Source organism: Chelonoidis abingdonii, chromosome 13 (genome assembly GCF_003597395.2).
Source record: "Chelonoidis abingdonii isolate Lonesome George chromosome 13, CheloAbing_2.0, whole genome shotgun sequence".
In the NCBI taxonomy this organism is placed as follows: Eukaryota; Metazoa; Chordata; order Testudines; family Testudinidae; genus Chelonoidis; species Chelonoidis abingdonii.
Window position 1 is genome coordinate 11,944,463 of NC_133781.1, and position 17,519 is coordinate 11,961,981.

The 17,519-nt window shown below is 40.2% G+C and overlaps 1 protein-coding gene and 1 long non-coding RNA gene across 2 annotated transcripts in view; one reads left to right on the forward strand and one right to left on the reverse strand.

The window, feature by feature from the left end:
• LOC142047658 (uncharacterized) overlaps window positions 1–17,519 on the forward strand; it is a 370,347-nt gene that overhangs the window by 311,129 nt on the left and 41,699 nt on the right. The window lies entirely within an intron of this gene.
• Window positions 1–17,519, reverse strand: part of COX10 (cytochrome c oxidase assembly factor heme A:farnesyltransferase COX10) — a 160,513-nt gene that overhangs the window by 142,818 nt on the left and 176 nt on the right. Inside the window, exons 2-3 of the mRNA XM_032792725.2 lie at window positions 14,202–14,326; window positions 12,172–12,496 (exon numbers count right to left, since the gene is read on the reverse strand). Coding sequence (XP_032648616.1) covers window positions 12,172–12,496; window positions 14,202–14,326 — 450 coding nt within the window. The remainder of the gene's footprint in view (window positions 1–12,171; window positions 12,497–14,201; window positions 14,327–17,519) is intronic.

A 17,519-nucleotide genomic window follows, 5' to 3' on the forward strand; every position in this document is an offset into this window, starting at 1 on the left:
CATGAGCAATGAAAAGTAGAGCTCTGATATGACGCTATCACAAAAAATACTTCAAGGCAGAAGCCCTGAACATCTCAAGGAAGCTGTCATGATATAATTCCCCACTCTGAACCTTAGCGTCCAAAAGATGGGGTACCAGCATGAATTCCTCTAAGCTTGATTACCAACTTAGAATCTGTAGCGCTGCCACCACCGAGGAATTCCAGTGCCTGGTACACTCTGGTCCCCCCAAGACCTTGCCCAGGGAACCCCAAGACCCAGACCCTCTCGATCTTACCGTAAGGAAACTAAACCCTTTCCCCCACCGTTGCCTCTCCCAGGCTTCCCCTCCCTGGGTTACCCTGGAAGAATACTGTGATTCAAACTCCTTGAATCACAAAACAGAGAAGAAAATTCACCTTTCCTCCTCCTTCTCTCTCCCCCTCCCAGACTCTCCCTGAGAGAGAAAGTAATCCTAACACAGAGAGAAATTAACCTTTCTCTCCCCCTTCCCTCTTTTCTCCCACCAAAGTTCCCTGGTGATCCAGACCAGTCCTCTGGGGTCTCACCAGAATAAAAAAAAAACAATCAGGTTCTTAAACAAGAAACTTTTAATTAAAGAGAGAAAAACAGTAAAATTACCTTGTAAATTAAAATGGAATAGGTACAGAGTCTTTCAGCTATAGACACTAGGAATACCCTCCCAGTCTAAGTATACAAGTACAAATTAAAATCCTTCCAGCCAAATACACATTTGAACTCCTTCCAGCCAAATACACATTTGCAAATAAAGAAACAAACATAAGCCTCACTCGCCTTATCTACCTAGTACTTACTATTTTGAATCTACAAGAACCTGTATCAGGGAGATTGGAGAGAAACCTGGTTGCACAGCTGGTCACTCTCAGCACCCAGAGAGAACAACCACCAAGAACTAACAGCACACACAGAAACTTCCCTCCCTCAAGATTTGAAAATATCCTGTCCCCAATTGGTTCCTGGTCAGGTGACAGCCAGGCTTACTGAACTTGTTAACCCTTTACAGTCAAAAGAGATATAAAGTACTTCTGTTCTATTAACTCTTACTATCTGTTTATGACAGAAGCATAAGAAAATCCAGTCGGCCAAGACTGGTGAAGATAGTCACTAAACTCTGTGTGCATCTTTGCTGTATATTTGACACATCTTGTTAATTTATCTGATCTGCCCAGTTTGGGGCAGAGGAAGATGCAGTCGTCAGCAGTTAAATCCAAAGGCTTAGAATGTGAGTGGATTTATGTGGCAAACAGATTCCAGATCAGGAATTTGAATTGAATATTGCATGCATTGCTCTACAGCTAAGAAACCCATATCCAAGTATTAAAATCATCCAAAGAATGGATGACACAAACCTAGCTTTCTTTAAGAGAAAAGCAGTACTAAAGAGAAGTCTCTTTATTCTTGTAACAAATCAGCCAACACAATTATTGAACAGCTTGCTTATGGCCTTGAACCTTGTTATCTGAACTTAATAAATTTATAAGAGGGGAAGAAAAAATTATCATAAATTGTAGTTCTTGTAAGAACCATTATCTCAGCAGTTTTCTAACTACACAAATAATATGCTCTGTAGCAAAGTCAAATAGCACACTAAAAACCTACGCTGACCACAAATATCTAGATTATTTACGAAGTAACGTTGCTCATTATGAAGGGGAAATGCAATGCCAGAAAAGAGGCTTGCTAGCAAAAGACATGCTTGCAAAGGGTTCAAGAGTCATGGCAGAGACCAAAAGAACATGAACTCTCCCTGCCAGGCTGCTGCTAAAAGAGCTAAAGTGACTGTTGGATGCAAAAACAAGGGAATGTCCATTGGCAACAGTGAGATATTACTTCAGAATACATTTGTGAGACCACTGCTGGAATACTGTATCCAGATTAGGTATACACATTTTTAAAAGCACGTTGAAAAGTTAGAGGGGAAGGCTTTATGAAAGATTTAAGATCTAGAGAACCTGCCGTACAGTGACAGACTTAAGAATTTCAATGTATTTAGTTTAGCAAAGAGAAGCTGAAGGACAGGTCTATATTGCACTGCAAGCCTGGGCTTGGACTCAGGCTCAATCCCAAACCCCTCTTTTGTCTACATGCAAATCTGTCTTACTCAGGCCCGTAAGCACTCAGGACCTGGGCGGGGGGCAGACTCGAGCCCAAGCCCCAGAAACTGCCTCACTTTGGAATGTGGACACAGCTCAGGCCAGGGTCCCCAGACTCATGTACCGAGAACCTGACAATGCTATCCCACAAACCCATCAGTCAGTGTTCCTTAGCTTTTCTCCCATAAGTTAATCAGCACCCAGGAAATGGAAGCAGCCCGCCCACCCCTAGTTCAAGTACAGCTGCTCGGTGTTTAACCCTTCCATTTTTTTCTGACCACTGAACTGCAAACAGAGTGAACCATCTCCTGTGTTAGCTATGGTCAGTGACAAGAAGCAGCTCTTTGCCAAGTACGCTGCTACCTGGTCATGGGACCACATTCAGATTCTGGTAAACCTCTGGAGCAAGGCAAGCAAGAGGTTTGACCCCACTAAGAGCACCAGAAATTACCACTAAGAAACAGCTGACAAGCTGGCAGCATTGGAGATTAAACAGACCAGTGACCAGGGCAGGGACCAGATTATGCGTCTCAAGGGTGACTACCAGAAAGCCAAGGATGAGACCTGCATGCCTGGAAACTCCCTGTCATCCTGCCTCCTCTATGAGAGACTTCAAACAGGTGCTTGGAACTCACCAAGCACTGAGCCAACAGCAGTTCACTTAGCCAGATCAGTAAGTACCTACACAGAGAGAAGATATGATACTTTAGGGCTCTGGTTGGCAAAATTTTGAGTACTATGGCTCTCTTACAGGTATTTTAAAAGTTGATAGCTTCCCACAACCAAATACATCCTTTTATTTATTTATTTTTAAAACCAACTCAGGGCACTGGATTAAGAGTTTAGGACACGAATGAATTGTTTTGTGACTTTATTCAACTACGCACACTTTGTTTAATTATATATTCTGATGTAATCCAGTTTTTAAAAACTATTAATTTGAAAATATGGATTTTTGGCATGTTTGGACAAGCCCTAAGATTTTAGTGAGATGAGTGAGCCTGTTAGAAGTTCTTCAGCTACTGTGCCTGCTTTGACAAAACTCATAACACAGAAGCTGAACTATGTTTGCTGTGTCTGGATTCATCAAGCTGCAGTGCAAAATACTGACTCCTCTTAACTTGGATGTTTTCTGCAAAGTAATAATTGAGTTGACAGATGGTATTAATTGACAAAGGAATGGTTTTCAGTGCTGTGACTGTTTGTTCCCCTATCATAATTCTATACATCTATTTCTGCTAGAAGTATAAGATTCTCGCCGGCCTGGGCTTGTTTGCATTTTGCAATTCGCATGTCTATTGCATAAGATGCTTCTTGAGCTACAGTTGCTTCTTTAGGTTTTTGTTTTTTTGTTTTTTTTTTGCTGTTGCTTTAATTCTTCTGGCCTCTGAAGGAAAAAAATCACAGCTCTCATTTACGAATACCAGGTGTTTGGGTTCTAAATGTCTCTGTACTTACCCTAGTCTCATAGTTTCATTTACCAACACTTGAAAACAAATACACATTGTGGCTGTGGACTTTCTGCAGCAATCATAAAATGTGAAAATTCAAACTGTCGAATGTTTGCTACATGTAGGCTTAGCATTCAGCAAAACTGTTCCATTATCAAAATAAATTGGACTTCTCTTCCTCAGCCCCTTCCCTTATCTGCTAGTGCTGGTGCTGCTGGCACTGGGAGCTTCTCTTTGGCCTTAGGGGACTTTCAGCCTAGAGCAGGGGTCTCAAATATGTGGGCTAGAGTTATTTCCAGCAGCCTGCCATAGGCGCCGACTCCACCGGCAACCAAGCTCCCCTCCTGCCTCCACTCCCCCAAGCGCACCACACCCCTGCTCCTCTGCCTACCTCCCAGTGCTTCCCACCACCAAACAGCTGTTTGGTGGCACTTAGGACTTTCCAGGAGAGAGTGGGGATGCAGCGCACTCGGGGAGGTGGAGAAGAGATGGGGTCGGGCGGGGATTAGGGGAAGGGGGTGGAATAGGAGCAAGGAGGGGATGGAGTTGAGGCAGGGACTTCGGGAAAGGGGTTGAAATGGGGGTGGGGAAGGGGTGGAAAGAGACAGGGCAGGGGTGGGGCCTCATGGAAGGGGTGGAGTGGGGGCAGGGCTGCAGGGGGGACTTTAATTGAAGTAAATGCATGTTTTGTCTTTTGAGTGAGGTACATTACTGAGTGTTTATATTTTATTAAAACTCCTCTTCACATTAGTTTTTAAAAAGTTAATACATTGACTTTTAATAGCATATTATATTACTCTTCATTTTTTCATTTTTGACTATACTTTTGTATTGTTGTGTGAAAAAGTTTCAGTGCTGCGGCCCTCAGGCCAACGTACTAGTCCTCATGTGGCCCTCGTGGTGATCTGAGTTCGAGATCCCTGGCCTAGAGAGTGCCTGATGAATGTTTCCCCCAGTAGGAAGTCTCTGGGCTGAAAGTCTCCTGCCGGAACAGAGGGCACAGAGCAGCCCCCGCAGCATAAGATGCAGACCCACAGATAAGATGCAGGTGATTTTTAAGCCTAGTTTAACAGTCTCTGAATTAGATAAAAAAAACGAACAGGCATATCCATTAAAATTTTCCCAAACACTGCTGGCTCACCTAGGAACCCTTTGTGGCTCCCCATGCTGAATTTGGCCCACAAATGTTAAGCAGTTTACATAAAGTTACACAGCAAGGAAGAGGCAGAGCCAGGAGCAGAACCCAGGAGTCCTGCCTTCCAGGTCTCAACTATGGTCTGCCAGTTACTGGTGGTCCTCTGACCTTGAAGGTCATATGGTGAAGAGAATGAATGCCTACAGACAGAGCTGCAAAAAGGAGCAACAATGCTGGCCATTACACTAGAAGTCACTACAATCTTGGTTGGAGAAGAAAAACCCATAGCCACCAACAGGAAAAGATAAGCCACCAAAAACAAACACAGGAGTCAGCAGACCCTTGGGATTCATTTTAGAGAAAATAAACTAATTCAATTTTACTATTACGTGCATGTACAAATTCACCAACTGCCAATGCTGCCACAGGGTTGGGATCATGAATGGGTTTCAAGATGGGGAAGGGATGTGACCATGAGATAAGAAGTGGTCCACACTACGACTAAGAGAGAGGCTATGTGAGAAAACTCCTGCACTTAACACGTACCCTCTGATATACGATAGTTAAAAGGAAAGGTATACATTTGGCACTACCAACCCTGAGATTATGGCCAAAATTTTCAAAGCTGGTTGCTAGCAGGAGCTACAGATACTCAGTCCCTCTGAAAAATCAGGCCACTTTTATTTAGGGGCCTACGGTAAATCACCCGGGTTTGAAAATTTTGCCCTATGTCTCTCCTTATATAGTACCAGGAAATATGAATCTCAATGAAATTCATTGTTTTTCAATTGTTTTTTATTAACTTAATCAGTCAGAGAGGAATGGTGAAACAGTGGCGTTTGCATTTCTAAGAGTGATTACATTCCTTTTTTGGTATTATAAATCACACTTTCACTTCCAGACAAGAATTTAATTAAAACCTATCACAGAGAGCACTTTACATTCATTTATTATAGCACAACACCAACTCATTTACAGAAGGAGAAAGGTGGAGCAGATTGGCAAACAGTCTGTAACACTGCCATTACACTGACCTCAAAGAAATTCTAATACAGTACAGCCAGAGTGCTAATTAAAGTCTCCATTGATTTCTCCAGATTAATTTCAGTCAGTCATTTCACTGTGACTTATCAGGATCTCATTAAAAAAGGCTATAGTACATTCCCTCATTTATCCAGCTGAAATAGATATTTTTAGATGTTTGTCCAGTGTTCAGAACTCACAAAGAAAAGTTCTTGCTGTCTGCCCCATGAACAGAGTTTCAAATGCAGCATGTTACAGCAAATAGGGCTATCTTCCCATCAGAGTGGGAAGTTTATTTTCCTTTTGTTATGGAGGCAAAAGTGAATTTTATAATCTCCTCTTCATTTTCCTCCTACAGAAGATGTACATTTTGTTGAGATCACTTCAGGCGAGGGCATGAGGTCATTGACTCTATATGTTTGTTTTCTGACCCCTGTTAGCTTAGTGCTTTAGGGGCAAAATTAACTACACTTCACTGCATAATGGGTGAAACTGATCCTTTCAAGGTTTATTGGTTAGACTTGGCAAGACTCTTTCAAGAGTAATTCTCAATTGAAACTTACAATAGGAAATCAAAGGAGACATATTTTTGTGTCTTACAAATATACCTAGCTTTACTACAAATTGGAAGAGGGCATTTGTTTACAGACAATTTCAGATTAAATAAGAAACAAATTGCGCACTCATAGGAAATGGAAGATAGAAAGGAGACCTCTTATGGTGTTTCAGACATAAGAATATACCCAAGGGAACTCTAATCCTATATTATTTTTACATTGTCCTTCAACTTCATTTTAATGTGATCTCTCTCCATAAACCTTGATATCTATATTTATAACACTACATTTTTAGTGTCACTTTATGCTCACCTTCCACCAAAGAAATAGTTGAAAAAAATATATATATTTATATAAGGTCCAAAACAATTCAGCTGACTAATCAATTTTTTATTTTTGTTTTAGTCACCAAGTAATATTGAATTTTGTAAACATATAGCTTGCAGGTTTAGCACCAGGCACTATTGAGGAGTAGGGGAGAGGAGGAGGAAGGGTAAAAAGAATGGATTTCTACCTTAATTTGGGGAACAATCTGCTTGTCTTACTATAAAAGTTAATATATCCCTAAGGAAAACAAGTTTTCTTTAGAGCTTATCTATCAGAAGAAACTTCCCCCCTAAATTCTCACACTTCATTCACTGAAATGCTAAACGTAATGGTAACGTTAATGCTGCAGGACTGACCAATGTGTTTTCTTTGTAAACTGAGATTTGTCTGGAGTAGGCATAAGTAGGATTCATTGCAAATTACAATTTGCACATTAAAAGAAAACCAAGCTCCTAAGGCATGTTTTATTTTGGAACAGTAATTTGAACCAAATGTTACTATCATTTAATGCAGAAATTAAAATACAATATTACAAACTAGAGCAGATTAGGTTAATACTACATATTATGACTGAAGATTTGTAAAACACTTTGGGGGGAGAGACAGAACTGAAGTAGCACTTTATTTGTATTTGTTTCTCTTCCTTGTAGCATAAAAATAATTTGCTAAAAAGCTAAGGTTATTATGCTGTGTTTCATTGATAAGACAATGGTATGTGTTTTAAGAATCACAGAGATGACAACTATTTTCTAGCAGACATTACACAAAATAGATGTAGGGTCATCAAAATCTAAACATTTCCAACTGATTTCTCTTTGTTAAAAGCTTCTAAATTGTTGCCTTAATGCAGTTAGAACCAAATTCTGCTCTCAGATACAATTGGAACTTCATAAAAACAAACTCCATTGAAGCAAATGGAATTATCCACTAGTGTACTTGTGACCAAAATTTTAGCTTACTTACAGAACCAGGGACAGAACCCAGGACTCCCAATTCGCAGTGCAGTGCCCAATATGCAAAGGCCCCCCCAGTGCACCAAGTTCTGAAGTGCCAAATAAGTTTTACAAACCTCTATTTCAGACATTCTTTTAAGAAAGAGGCAGGGTGAGCAAGATCGACATCGGACTAGGTGCATTTTGCAGACTAGATTAGACTGTAAGTCTTTGAGACATGAAATGTAACTTTCTACAGTGCCTGGAACACATTTTGAAAGTTACCTCAATAATCAGCTCAGTGTGCGATTCTGCCTAGGCGAGTACCTTTTAGACATACGCATGGATATGTTTGTAAAGAGACAGATGAAAATTTTAGCTGTGGATCAGCCCTATACCAGGTTTAAAGCAGGAGTAGGCAACCTGCGGCATGCAAGCTGATTTTCAGCAGCACTCATACTGCCCGGGTCCTGGCAACCGGTCTGGGGGGCTCTGCATTTTAATTTAATTTTAAATGAAGCTTCTTAAACATTTTAAAAACCTTATTTACTTTACATACAACAATAGTTTAGTTATATATTATAGACTTGTAGAAAGAGACCTTCTAAAAACGTTAAAATTTATGACTGGCACATGAAATCTTAATAAATGAAGACTTTGCACACCACTTCTGAAAGGTTGGCAACCCCTGGTTTAAAGCATATGAGGAAGGCAAATTAGATGACTGTGTTTGAAGTATGTGGGTATTGATGTTCCTCTAAAGGAGACTGTATTATTTGTATTGTGGTAGCTCCATGAGTAACCAATCAAGAATCAAGTCCTCATTCTGCAAGACATAGTACAGATCTGTAGTAAGAGTACAGTCTAAGCCCCAAAGAGCTTACAATCTAGATTGGTAACATCAAGAATGTTTGGAGAATTAACAGTGATATGTGAAATTCACCAGTATTTACATATCCATTTTGCAAGTGTTTGTTAAATTTCATTATAAACATTTGGCCTGTCTTCCCCACCAAAAGGGCAACATGCTTGGACATCCTTTTGCCAGTACACCAGCCACTTTCACAATTAGAACTTGTACTCACGTAAGATGATAGTGAGCTAATAGTATATCTCACACTGTGCCTTTAATTGGGGGGGAGGGAAGACCACTAAAAATGAAAATTAAAAATTGAATGTTCATGATCCTGTTTAATACGTTTGTAACCACTATGCATGTTAATTTCCATTTGTAATCACTGACTTAATACTTATTAAATATAATCTTGAGGTAAAATTAAAAAGATGAGATTCAGCTTAAAATGTAGTGTTGCGCTTGTGTTACACATTATATGGGTTTTCTCTTATTATCATGTCTTGTTTTCCTCCTTTCAGTTACTTATGAATTGGGGGACAAAACTGAAAACAATGCCATCTGTAACTTTCTTCTGTAGCTTAGAAAGGTAGGAGATGGATGCATTAGCTTTGCAGAGTGCCAGGATGGTAAAATGCAGCTGTTCAGACATTAGCCAACAGAGAATGAGGAACAAAAGGAAGGAGGAAATCTAAACCAAAAAGGTGGATTACACTACAAATAATTAAAAGCTCCCTCCCCGATCATTTTTCATGGCAAAAAACTAATATGTATATAAACATGAATCTTTTCCCATCGTGAAGACATAGTTCCTAATGACAGTAGCATCAAAGCTGAAGTTCACATGAAACAGGAGGGTAGAGTAATAGCTAAACTCATTTCCTTTCAAAGATGATTTGCAGTTCTTAATACAAACACTCTTTACTTCAGCAGTAGGGGAAGACAGGGCATGGGGAAGGTCCCTTTTAGTATAATGCAAAGTTTGTTTTTTTGTTATTTTATACTCCAAAAAGAAGAAATAGAAACTTCGCAGAAAAAGTATGCAAGATATTAAACTAATCAGAACTTCATAGGTCAGTTCCACAGAGGTGCTATGTCATCTGTAACATAAAAACTGGCCTGGAATACTTTACATTCTCAAGAATCAAAGAACAGCCTGATCAACAACCTTGACCCAGCTCTCTTCAGTTTAGAAAACACATGAAAGCACCAGTCACAATAGGTCTCTCCATAGATCATAACACCCCACTTCACCCCTTTATTTATTTATTTTTATATGATGTCATTTAGTCTTGCCATTTTAATATCCTGATACTTGTTTCTGGATCTATTTCAGAGTTTTAACTGCCTTCAATTTCAATTACTAGTGTAGGGCCCCAAGCTTCTCAAGAGAAGCCACTTAAAATAATCTCACCGAAGAGATAACAGGAAACTTAGCTGTCCATACAGAGCTTAGAGATCCATGCATGGAAGGCATTATAGAAGCTCAAACTATTACTACTGAGCAGCGAGAAAATAAAGCAACCACTGTAGAGAAAGGGACAGCACAACTGAGGGCTACAAATAGGCTGTGTAGTCATTTAACAGGAGCATTGTGAGGTTTAATGTTTGTAAAGAACTCTGAGATCCTTGGCTAGATGCTGCTACATAGAATTACAAAGCTATATTGCTGACAAGACTGAAGTCACTAACAACAACTGGCAACAAAGATGTCTATTAGTCTCCAAGAGCCGTTTTTCCATCCTTATGTTTTATTAATCCCAATCATACACTAGTGCAGGAGTACCCTCAAAATAGGTCCAAGGGGAAGAGAATTCTTATGCACTACTGATCAGATGAGTGTTGTCAAGTCTTATTTGGGATATCTCCAAAGCAGTGAGGAGCAATGTTGGGCTATACATTCAAAATTAGTTTCCACAGATGTAAAATCCATGTGTCTAACAGATGTTGAAAACAATAAAAATCAACTTTTTTAAAAAGAACCCCTACATATCACCTGTACATTGCACCTACTCAGTAGGGTTTTTTTGTGGAAAATTAAGGGCTAAGAAATGAAATACTGTAGGACAAAAGTAAAACGATCTTAGGAATTTTATTTGATGAACTATAACGGGGTAGGCAACCTGTGGCACGTGAGCTGATTTTCAGTGGCACTCACATTGTTCAGGTCCTGGCCACTGGTCTGGGGGGCAGGGCTGGCTCCAGGCACCAGCGCAGGAAGCAGGTGCTTGCAGCGGCCAATGAAAAGGGGCAGCACATCCGCGTCTTCGGCAGCAGGTCCGTTAGTCCCTCTGAGGGAAGGATCGGCTGCCGAATCGTCGCCGAAGAATGAAGCGGTGCGGTAGAGCAGCTGTCGAAGTGCTGCTGATCGCAGATTTATTTTATTTTATCTCTCTTCACCGCTTGGGGTGTCAAAAAAGCTGGAGCCAGCCCTGCTGGGGTGGTATGCATTTAATTTTAAATGAAGCTTTTTAAATATTTTAAAAACCTTATTTACTTTACATAGAACAATAGTTTAGTTATATATTATAGACTTACAGAGAGAGACCTTCTAAAAATGTTAAAGTATATTACTGGCACGCGAAACTTTAAATTAGAGTGAATAAATGAAGACTCGGCACACCACTTCTGAAAGGCTGCTGACCCCTGAACTATAACAACAGTTATGGTACTATTGTGCAGTTCTAACACCAGAGAGATACTGTGATCCTCTGGAGAAGGCACCAGACTGGTAGTTAGGAGATCTTATTTGTATTCTTGGTTCTGCCACAGACTGGACATGAGGCATTAGCCAAATTGCTTAACTCTGAGCATCTGTTTCCTTATGTATAAAACAGAGGATAAAGCACTTTGATCTATGTTTGAAAAGTGTTTTATAAATGCTACACATCACTATTAGAATAATAAAATATTGCTACTCAAAAATGTGTCCAGGATAACATAAATGATACATAACTATAACATATTTAACAAGCTGTTTCCTTTGCTGGTTTGGAGAACTAAAAGAGTAGAGTTTTGCTGACTTTTGAAATAACATTTTATTTTGGGAAAATAAGTTTATGTCACTTAAACACATTGCCAGATAAGTTATGGAATCTATCCCCATTACTACCTCAATGCTTTTAACATGAGATTGACGAGAACCACTGCTAAACTTAAAGACAAGGAGATCAGAAAGAATAATATTGACAAGACTTGGAGATAGGATTTTCTTTTAAATATTTAATATAATCATTGTAAAATTCCACCATAGCCTAACAAGTGTTTCCCCTAAAATACAGAATGGTTCATATTAATATGAGATAAAAACGGAAATAGACCATACAGAAAATATTGATTACAAAAAGATACCATCACTAGAATTTATTTTGCCTTCTTTTGGTGATAGATTTAAGTTTAATCTAAACTTGCTGTCCATAGACCACAAGCAAGTGCTCAGTGGACTACTTGCAGACCACAGTTCGAGAGTTTCTGTTCCAATTGTATCTCAAACTGTGGTCTGAGAACTCCTAGTAGCCCACAGAACATTTGCTTGTGGTCTATGGACAGCTAGTTCATCACATGGTGCTGGCTCATTATTTCTAGCAGCAAAATGTGATTAAAAAGAAACTAAAGATGACACAGGTATATTAAGTGATTGCAGTGATCTGTGGGATAACAATTGGGAAGGAAGGAGTCCATGAGACCAATCTTTGTTTAAAACGTGGGCCACACTATGAACAAGATTGAGAACCCTGAATCAGAGAATCTGCATGAAACTGAAAAGTTGCCAATAGTACCTGTAAGTTTGATTTTGGACAAACGTGCCAAAATTCCTGGTAAATCATCCAGTTGTAGCTTCATTTCTTTCCATTGTTTTTCTTCTTTGGATTCTGCTCCTACAGCTGTTGCTAGGTCTTCTACAATTGCAGCTGAATTTACTGCTTTGAACTCATTTCTGTTCAAAGTCTCAGACGAAGGTGGGTGGAGAGGTGAAACTGGTCTGATCTCACGTATAACTGTTTTTTCTTGACCCAAATGTTTTTTCTCAAGGAAAGGAGGCGCAACTGGATCTGACTTTGGTTTCGCTTGCTGACTGAGGTCTTTGTTGTACTGTGTTACATACTGAACAGAAAAATATATATGAATTTGAGATATTTTTAACAGAAGAGTTAAAAAGCTTTTCCTATCAATAGCTTGCTAATGACAATAGAAATAAATAGTACTATTACATTTTATTACTATATTTCTTTTATGATTAAAGAAGAGAATTTCATGGTGCTAATATTGCAAAGTTAGCCTGCATTTCAAGGGCTCACTTCATTCACAAAGGGGTGTCTGCAATTGCACAAGATACAACAAAAGCAGCTTTCCAATTCATTGCTGCATAAATAACGTTAGTTTAAATTGAGGGAATTACTTCATGTCTAAATAAATTTTCCCTTGTAGTTTCAACTGGAAATATTATTCTTTACTACTTCTTGTTCTAATCTGTTGGGTACTACTGTTTGTTCTACAAACATTTGCTCCACTTTAAAGCATGTTGTGGACACGTATTGTATGGACGTGTATATATAATTTAATGTGCAATTAATCTCCAATTATTAGAAGTGTTAGGTGTCTTGCAGTCTTTTAAGATACAGTCAACTGGTTCAATAGCCAAAGAAAAGATAATCCCTTATCCACTAGAAATTATCTCCCTCAACTTAGTTTTCCACATCAATTCCTAATTTCAGTTTAGTTTCCCTTACCTAGTTAACCTATACCTTTAGAGAATATTTGAAAGAAAAAATATAGAAAGACAAAGATTAGAAGGGTGTTATTGCACATGATGCTTCATTTCTCCCACTGACAACAAAGAAGCTGAGCTGCAATTAAGTTTTATATTGTGTTTTTTTGCTGCATTTAAAGCTCCTCTAAAAAGTTTCAGGTAAACAAAAAAGCACTTAGCTTTTCCAACCCCTCAGCTTTCTTGTCTAAAATGTTCCATTTAATATATACCAAGCCAAATATACAAACAAGGTGCAGGTTTTAACAATCTGTGGTGCAATACTTGTACAACTGAGTAATAGAGGTTACTAGAGGGGCTTTCTGGGGTTGGTAGGGAGCTTTTCACCTCTGAATGACTAATCTGAATGTAGCCCAAGTCACTAGCAACAAAAAGTCTGACAGTTTGATAACCCACATGTGGAATGAGTTATGATCTCACTCTGGTTCCTGTTGGACAGATATCCAAAAATACCATCAACGTGGAAAGTATCTGGTCCTTTCATGTCAATCACAGCAGACACACAACATAATAGACATAAAGACTGAACTATCGTCCTAGCACTAGAGATGGTCCTTGCAAGTCAGGGTTGCAGCACATGAAAAGGGACAGCGAGGAGAATTTTACACCACTACTATCCATTATGTATCGGTTCTGTGAAGAGGAGAGGGATTTCCTTGAGCTGTCCGTGACTGTTATAGTTTTGCAATATAAACAGCTAATGCACTGTCTATTTACATAGCACAGAAAAATTTAACCTATTTTCTTAATCTGTTCAGGACTTCTCCCAATGAATTAGGACTTAAAGTACAAATTCTGCCTTTCCTTTTGCAGGTTCACTCTATTCCAAATATAAAAATTTAAGAAGCAAGCCTGACTTTATGCTTTGCCCTCAAAAACTTTGGCAGAATTAGATCAATATGTTTAAGTTTCAGGATGAATATTTTAAAAGGAAATGAGTGCCATATACCACTTGTAATTGGTAAACATTTTAATTTCCTATGTAGCATAAGGCAAAACAGAAAAATAGTCAACAGGGAATAAGACATTCTCTTGACTTACCATTCGTTTGAGGAAGTTAAGGTGCTGAAATGTAATCCATCTTTTATTGACTAGTCCACAATAGTGCATAAACTTGCATGGCATTTGCCGTACTGCTGGTTTCGGAAGGTGCCAGACAAATAATCCTACACAGAAAAGAGAGAATGTTTGGATCTCAATTGTTTCTTCACAGTAAGGATTAGAAGCAAACCCAGTGGCAATGCTTACTGTCCTCAGCACCACGCAGCACCCTCTAGAAGGGCTAAGCACAAGCACTACTTAGCTGGTATAGATGGTGAGGGAGCCTACAGGATGTTTGCAGACTAGACCGAGGAGCTGAATATTTTACTTTCCAGCCCCCTCTCAGAGTTAGTCTCATAACTTTTTCCCCCATTCCCACTTCCATATGCTATAAATGTATTTACCAAGAAACACATCAGCAACAAGCTGGAACATTTGCTTAGAGCAAGTACTTCACATAAAAATAGCACTAGAGTTAAACAGTCACATTAAGAGAAATTTTATGCCAGCCTAGTGCATATCTTTAAAACTGATCTTAAAAACCTGAGCTAGTCAAGTGTGCCATCTAAAACCACCATAAAAAGGGAGAATTCAGCTTTAACAATATTTATGAATCTGGTGTGTGTGTTTTACACATCCAAAACTACACACGACAAGTCTATTGTAGGTTCTGGGGAATATACAACCTCATGATTTCTTCATCACGAATTCATCATACTGTTGTGCAAGTTACTGAGAAAAGAACTACATAACCATTTTTATAACTTGCCATTGACTTGCTATACATAATGAGGATGCTTTTTTAAAGGAACACTCAAGTAGTTTCTAGGTTTTCATGGGAAAAAAATATTGCACAAGTGTTATTCAAAAATGCCAGAGAAAGCTTGTTTGCTCTTCTGGACAGGGAGAAAGACTCAGAGTTGGAGGATTTAAATACTTATTTCCAACTTTTAAGCCAAATACCACAACAGCATGTCACTGCATGAAAGCAAGAAAGAAAAAAGGATGGAGATAGGTGTACTTTATCTGAATTATCATCAAGAATGTTCTGTTGCACCAGTTTTAACCACTGCTTATGGCAATTCAGTTGACAAAGTTTTGTTTGTTTTAACTAAATTCACCTTTTCCAGACTGTGCCTCATTAGTGAATATCAATAACTATTCCTGAGCGAAGGACTCAACATTCCCACTCAAGGCCATAATCTATAATAAGGGTACAACTACTTGCTAAATAATGTTTCTGTATAATGTGTTGCTAAAACTGTTCACTGTACCCCAACTAATATGGGCAAGGATTTTTTTTCTTTTGCCTCAGGCTATGTCTACACTACCGTGAAAAACGTAGCTTAGGTCGACTTACTGTGGGGTCCACACTATGCTGGGTTGATGGGAGACACTCTCCTGTTGACTTATCTTACTCTTCTCGTTTGGGGTAGAGTAGCGGGGTTGACTGGAAACTGATCTGCAGTCAATTTAGTGGGTCTTCACTAGACCCGCTAAATTGACTCTGATGCATCGATCCCCGGAGTGTCCGGGGGTGGAGGTAATGTGAACACAGCCTCAGAATCATTTTAATTCAATCATACATATATCACTAAATAGGCTGGAGTTATTTTAGGAGGCTGAGGTGGTAGAGTTAATCTATAGCAGCAGTACTCAAACTGGGGCAGGACCTCATTTTAATGGGGTCACCAGGGCTGGCTTAGACTTGCTGGGGCCCAGGGCCAGAGGAGAAGCTTGAGCCCCACCGCCAAGGGCCAAAACCGAACCCTGAGGGCTTCAGCCCTGGGTAGCAAGGCTCAGATTAAAGGTTCCCTGCCTGGGGCTGAAGCCCTTGGGCTTCAGCTTTGGCCTCCTGGGGCATGGGCTTTAGCTTTGTTCCCCCACCCCCACCTGAGGCAGTGGAACTCAGGCAGGCTCAGGCTTCAGTCCCCTCTCCTGGGGTCATGTAGTAATTTTTGTTGTCAGAAGGGCATTGCAGTGCAATGAAGTTTGAGAATCCCAGATCAATAGCACAATCTATAGGCAAACACTGTTCTCAGAGAAAGTCTCTGTTTATGTATTCTCTATTATTTGTACTGCAGTAATACTCAAAATCCTCAGTCATGACTGACATCTCAGTGTACTAGTCCTATATAAACAGAATCCCTCTCCCAAAACATTTATAATCCAACCCCCTAATCCTGCAAACATTGATATAACTGAATAACTTTACACAGGTGAGCGGTCTCAGTGGGACTCACCTCCATAAAATTAAACACATATGTATTTTCAGGATAAAGATGTAAAAGACAAAACGATAAACAGAAGGGGAAAAGATAAAAATACAAGTAGTTAGTGTGTGATAAACATCACGTTATTCAGGATTTCAATATTGTTTTGATTTTTTTTTAAAACAAACAAATCAGCTTTGTCCAACTGCTCCTCAATCAGTCCAACATTTCCTGTAGGTGTAAAAGCAGAACTCGAGGAAGGATTTAGAAAAAGAGAAAACAGTGGCTTTTTAGGTCCACCTGAAACTGACAGGATTCTTGACAATCCTGCTGTTGCCTACAGATTTGTTAACAGCAGCAGTGAAACTTATTAATGTCATGCTGCTGCTTAAGGCAGCAATGGGATCAGAGGAGCTGTCTGTCTGCAGACTCAGCCAAAGGAAACCACCTCCAATCACATCTGGAAGATTTTCCCTGCCACCCTGAGAATTGTATTGATTTAGTGAAAGATCAGACTATGTAGGAATTCATGGCCCAGACCCCCCTTTTCAACAGGAGCAGATGTTCATTAAGGATGGGAAGCTCCGAGTCCTACTGTAGGAGAACTACAGCAAGTCGTTGCACCCAGTCCAGATAGCACCTGGCTGGTGCTATCACCTGGCTGGTGCTATCACCTGGCTGGTGCTACACACACACACCTGGCTCCACCCTTCTCAGAAGTTGTTCTAATCCACTGCCCTCAAGGCAATTCCCTGGCCGGGGCATCCTCCCGTCCCAAGGCTCCCAAGCGCAGCCCCAGACACACACATAGAGGGGAAGGCGAGACGCTTGAGGAGTGAAAGGTACCTCGGACCCCGGCAATAAGGGGAGCGGGGGGTTCTCCTCAGACGAGGGCAGCCGTCACCCTCCTGACAAGAGATCGGGCAGCTGCGAGTCTCCCCCTCCCGCGCCGGGGGCGCAGGGCTCTGGTGACCCTCACACACACACACACACACACACACACCCCGAACCTCTCCCGGCCGGGCGGGACCGGGACAGCCCGGCTCGCTCCCTGGCCCACCCGCAGCCCCTGCCCTCCCCGAGTGCTCCCCGCCCCCGCCTTGGG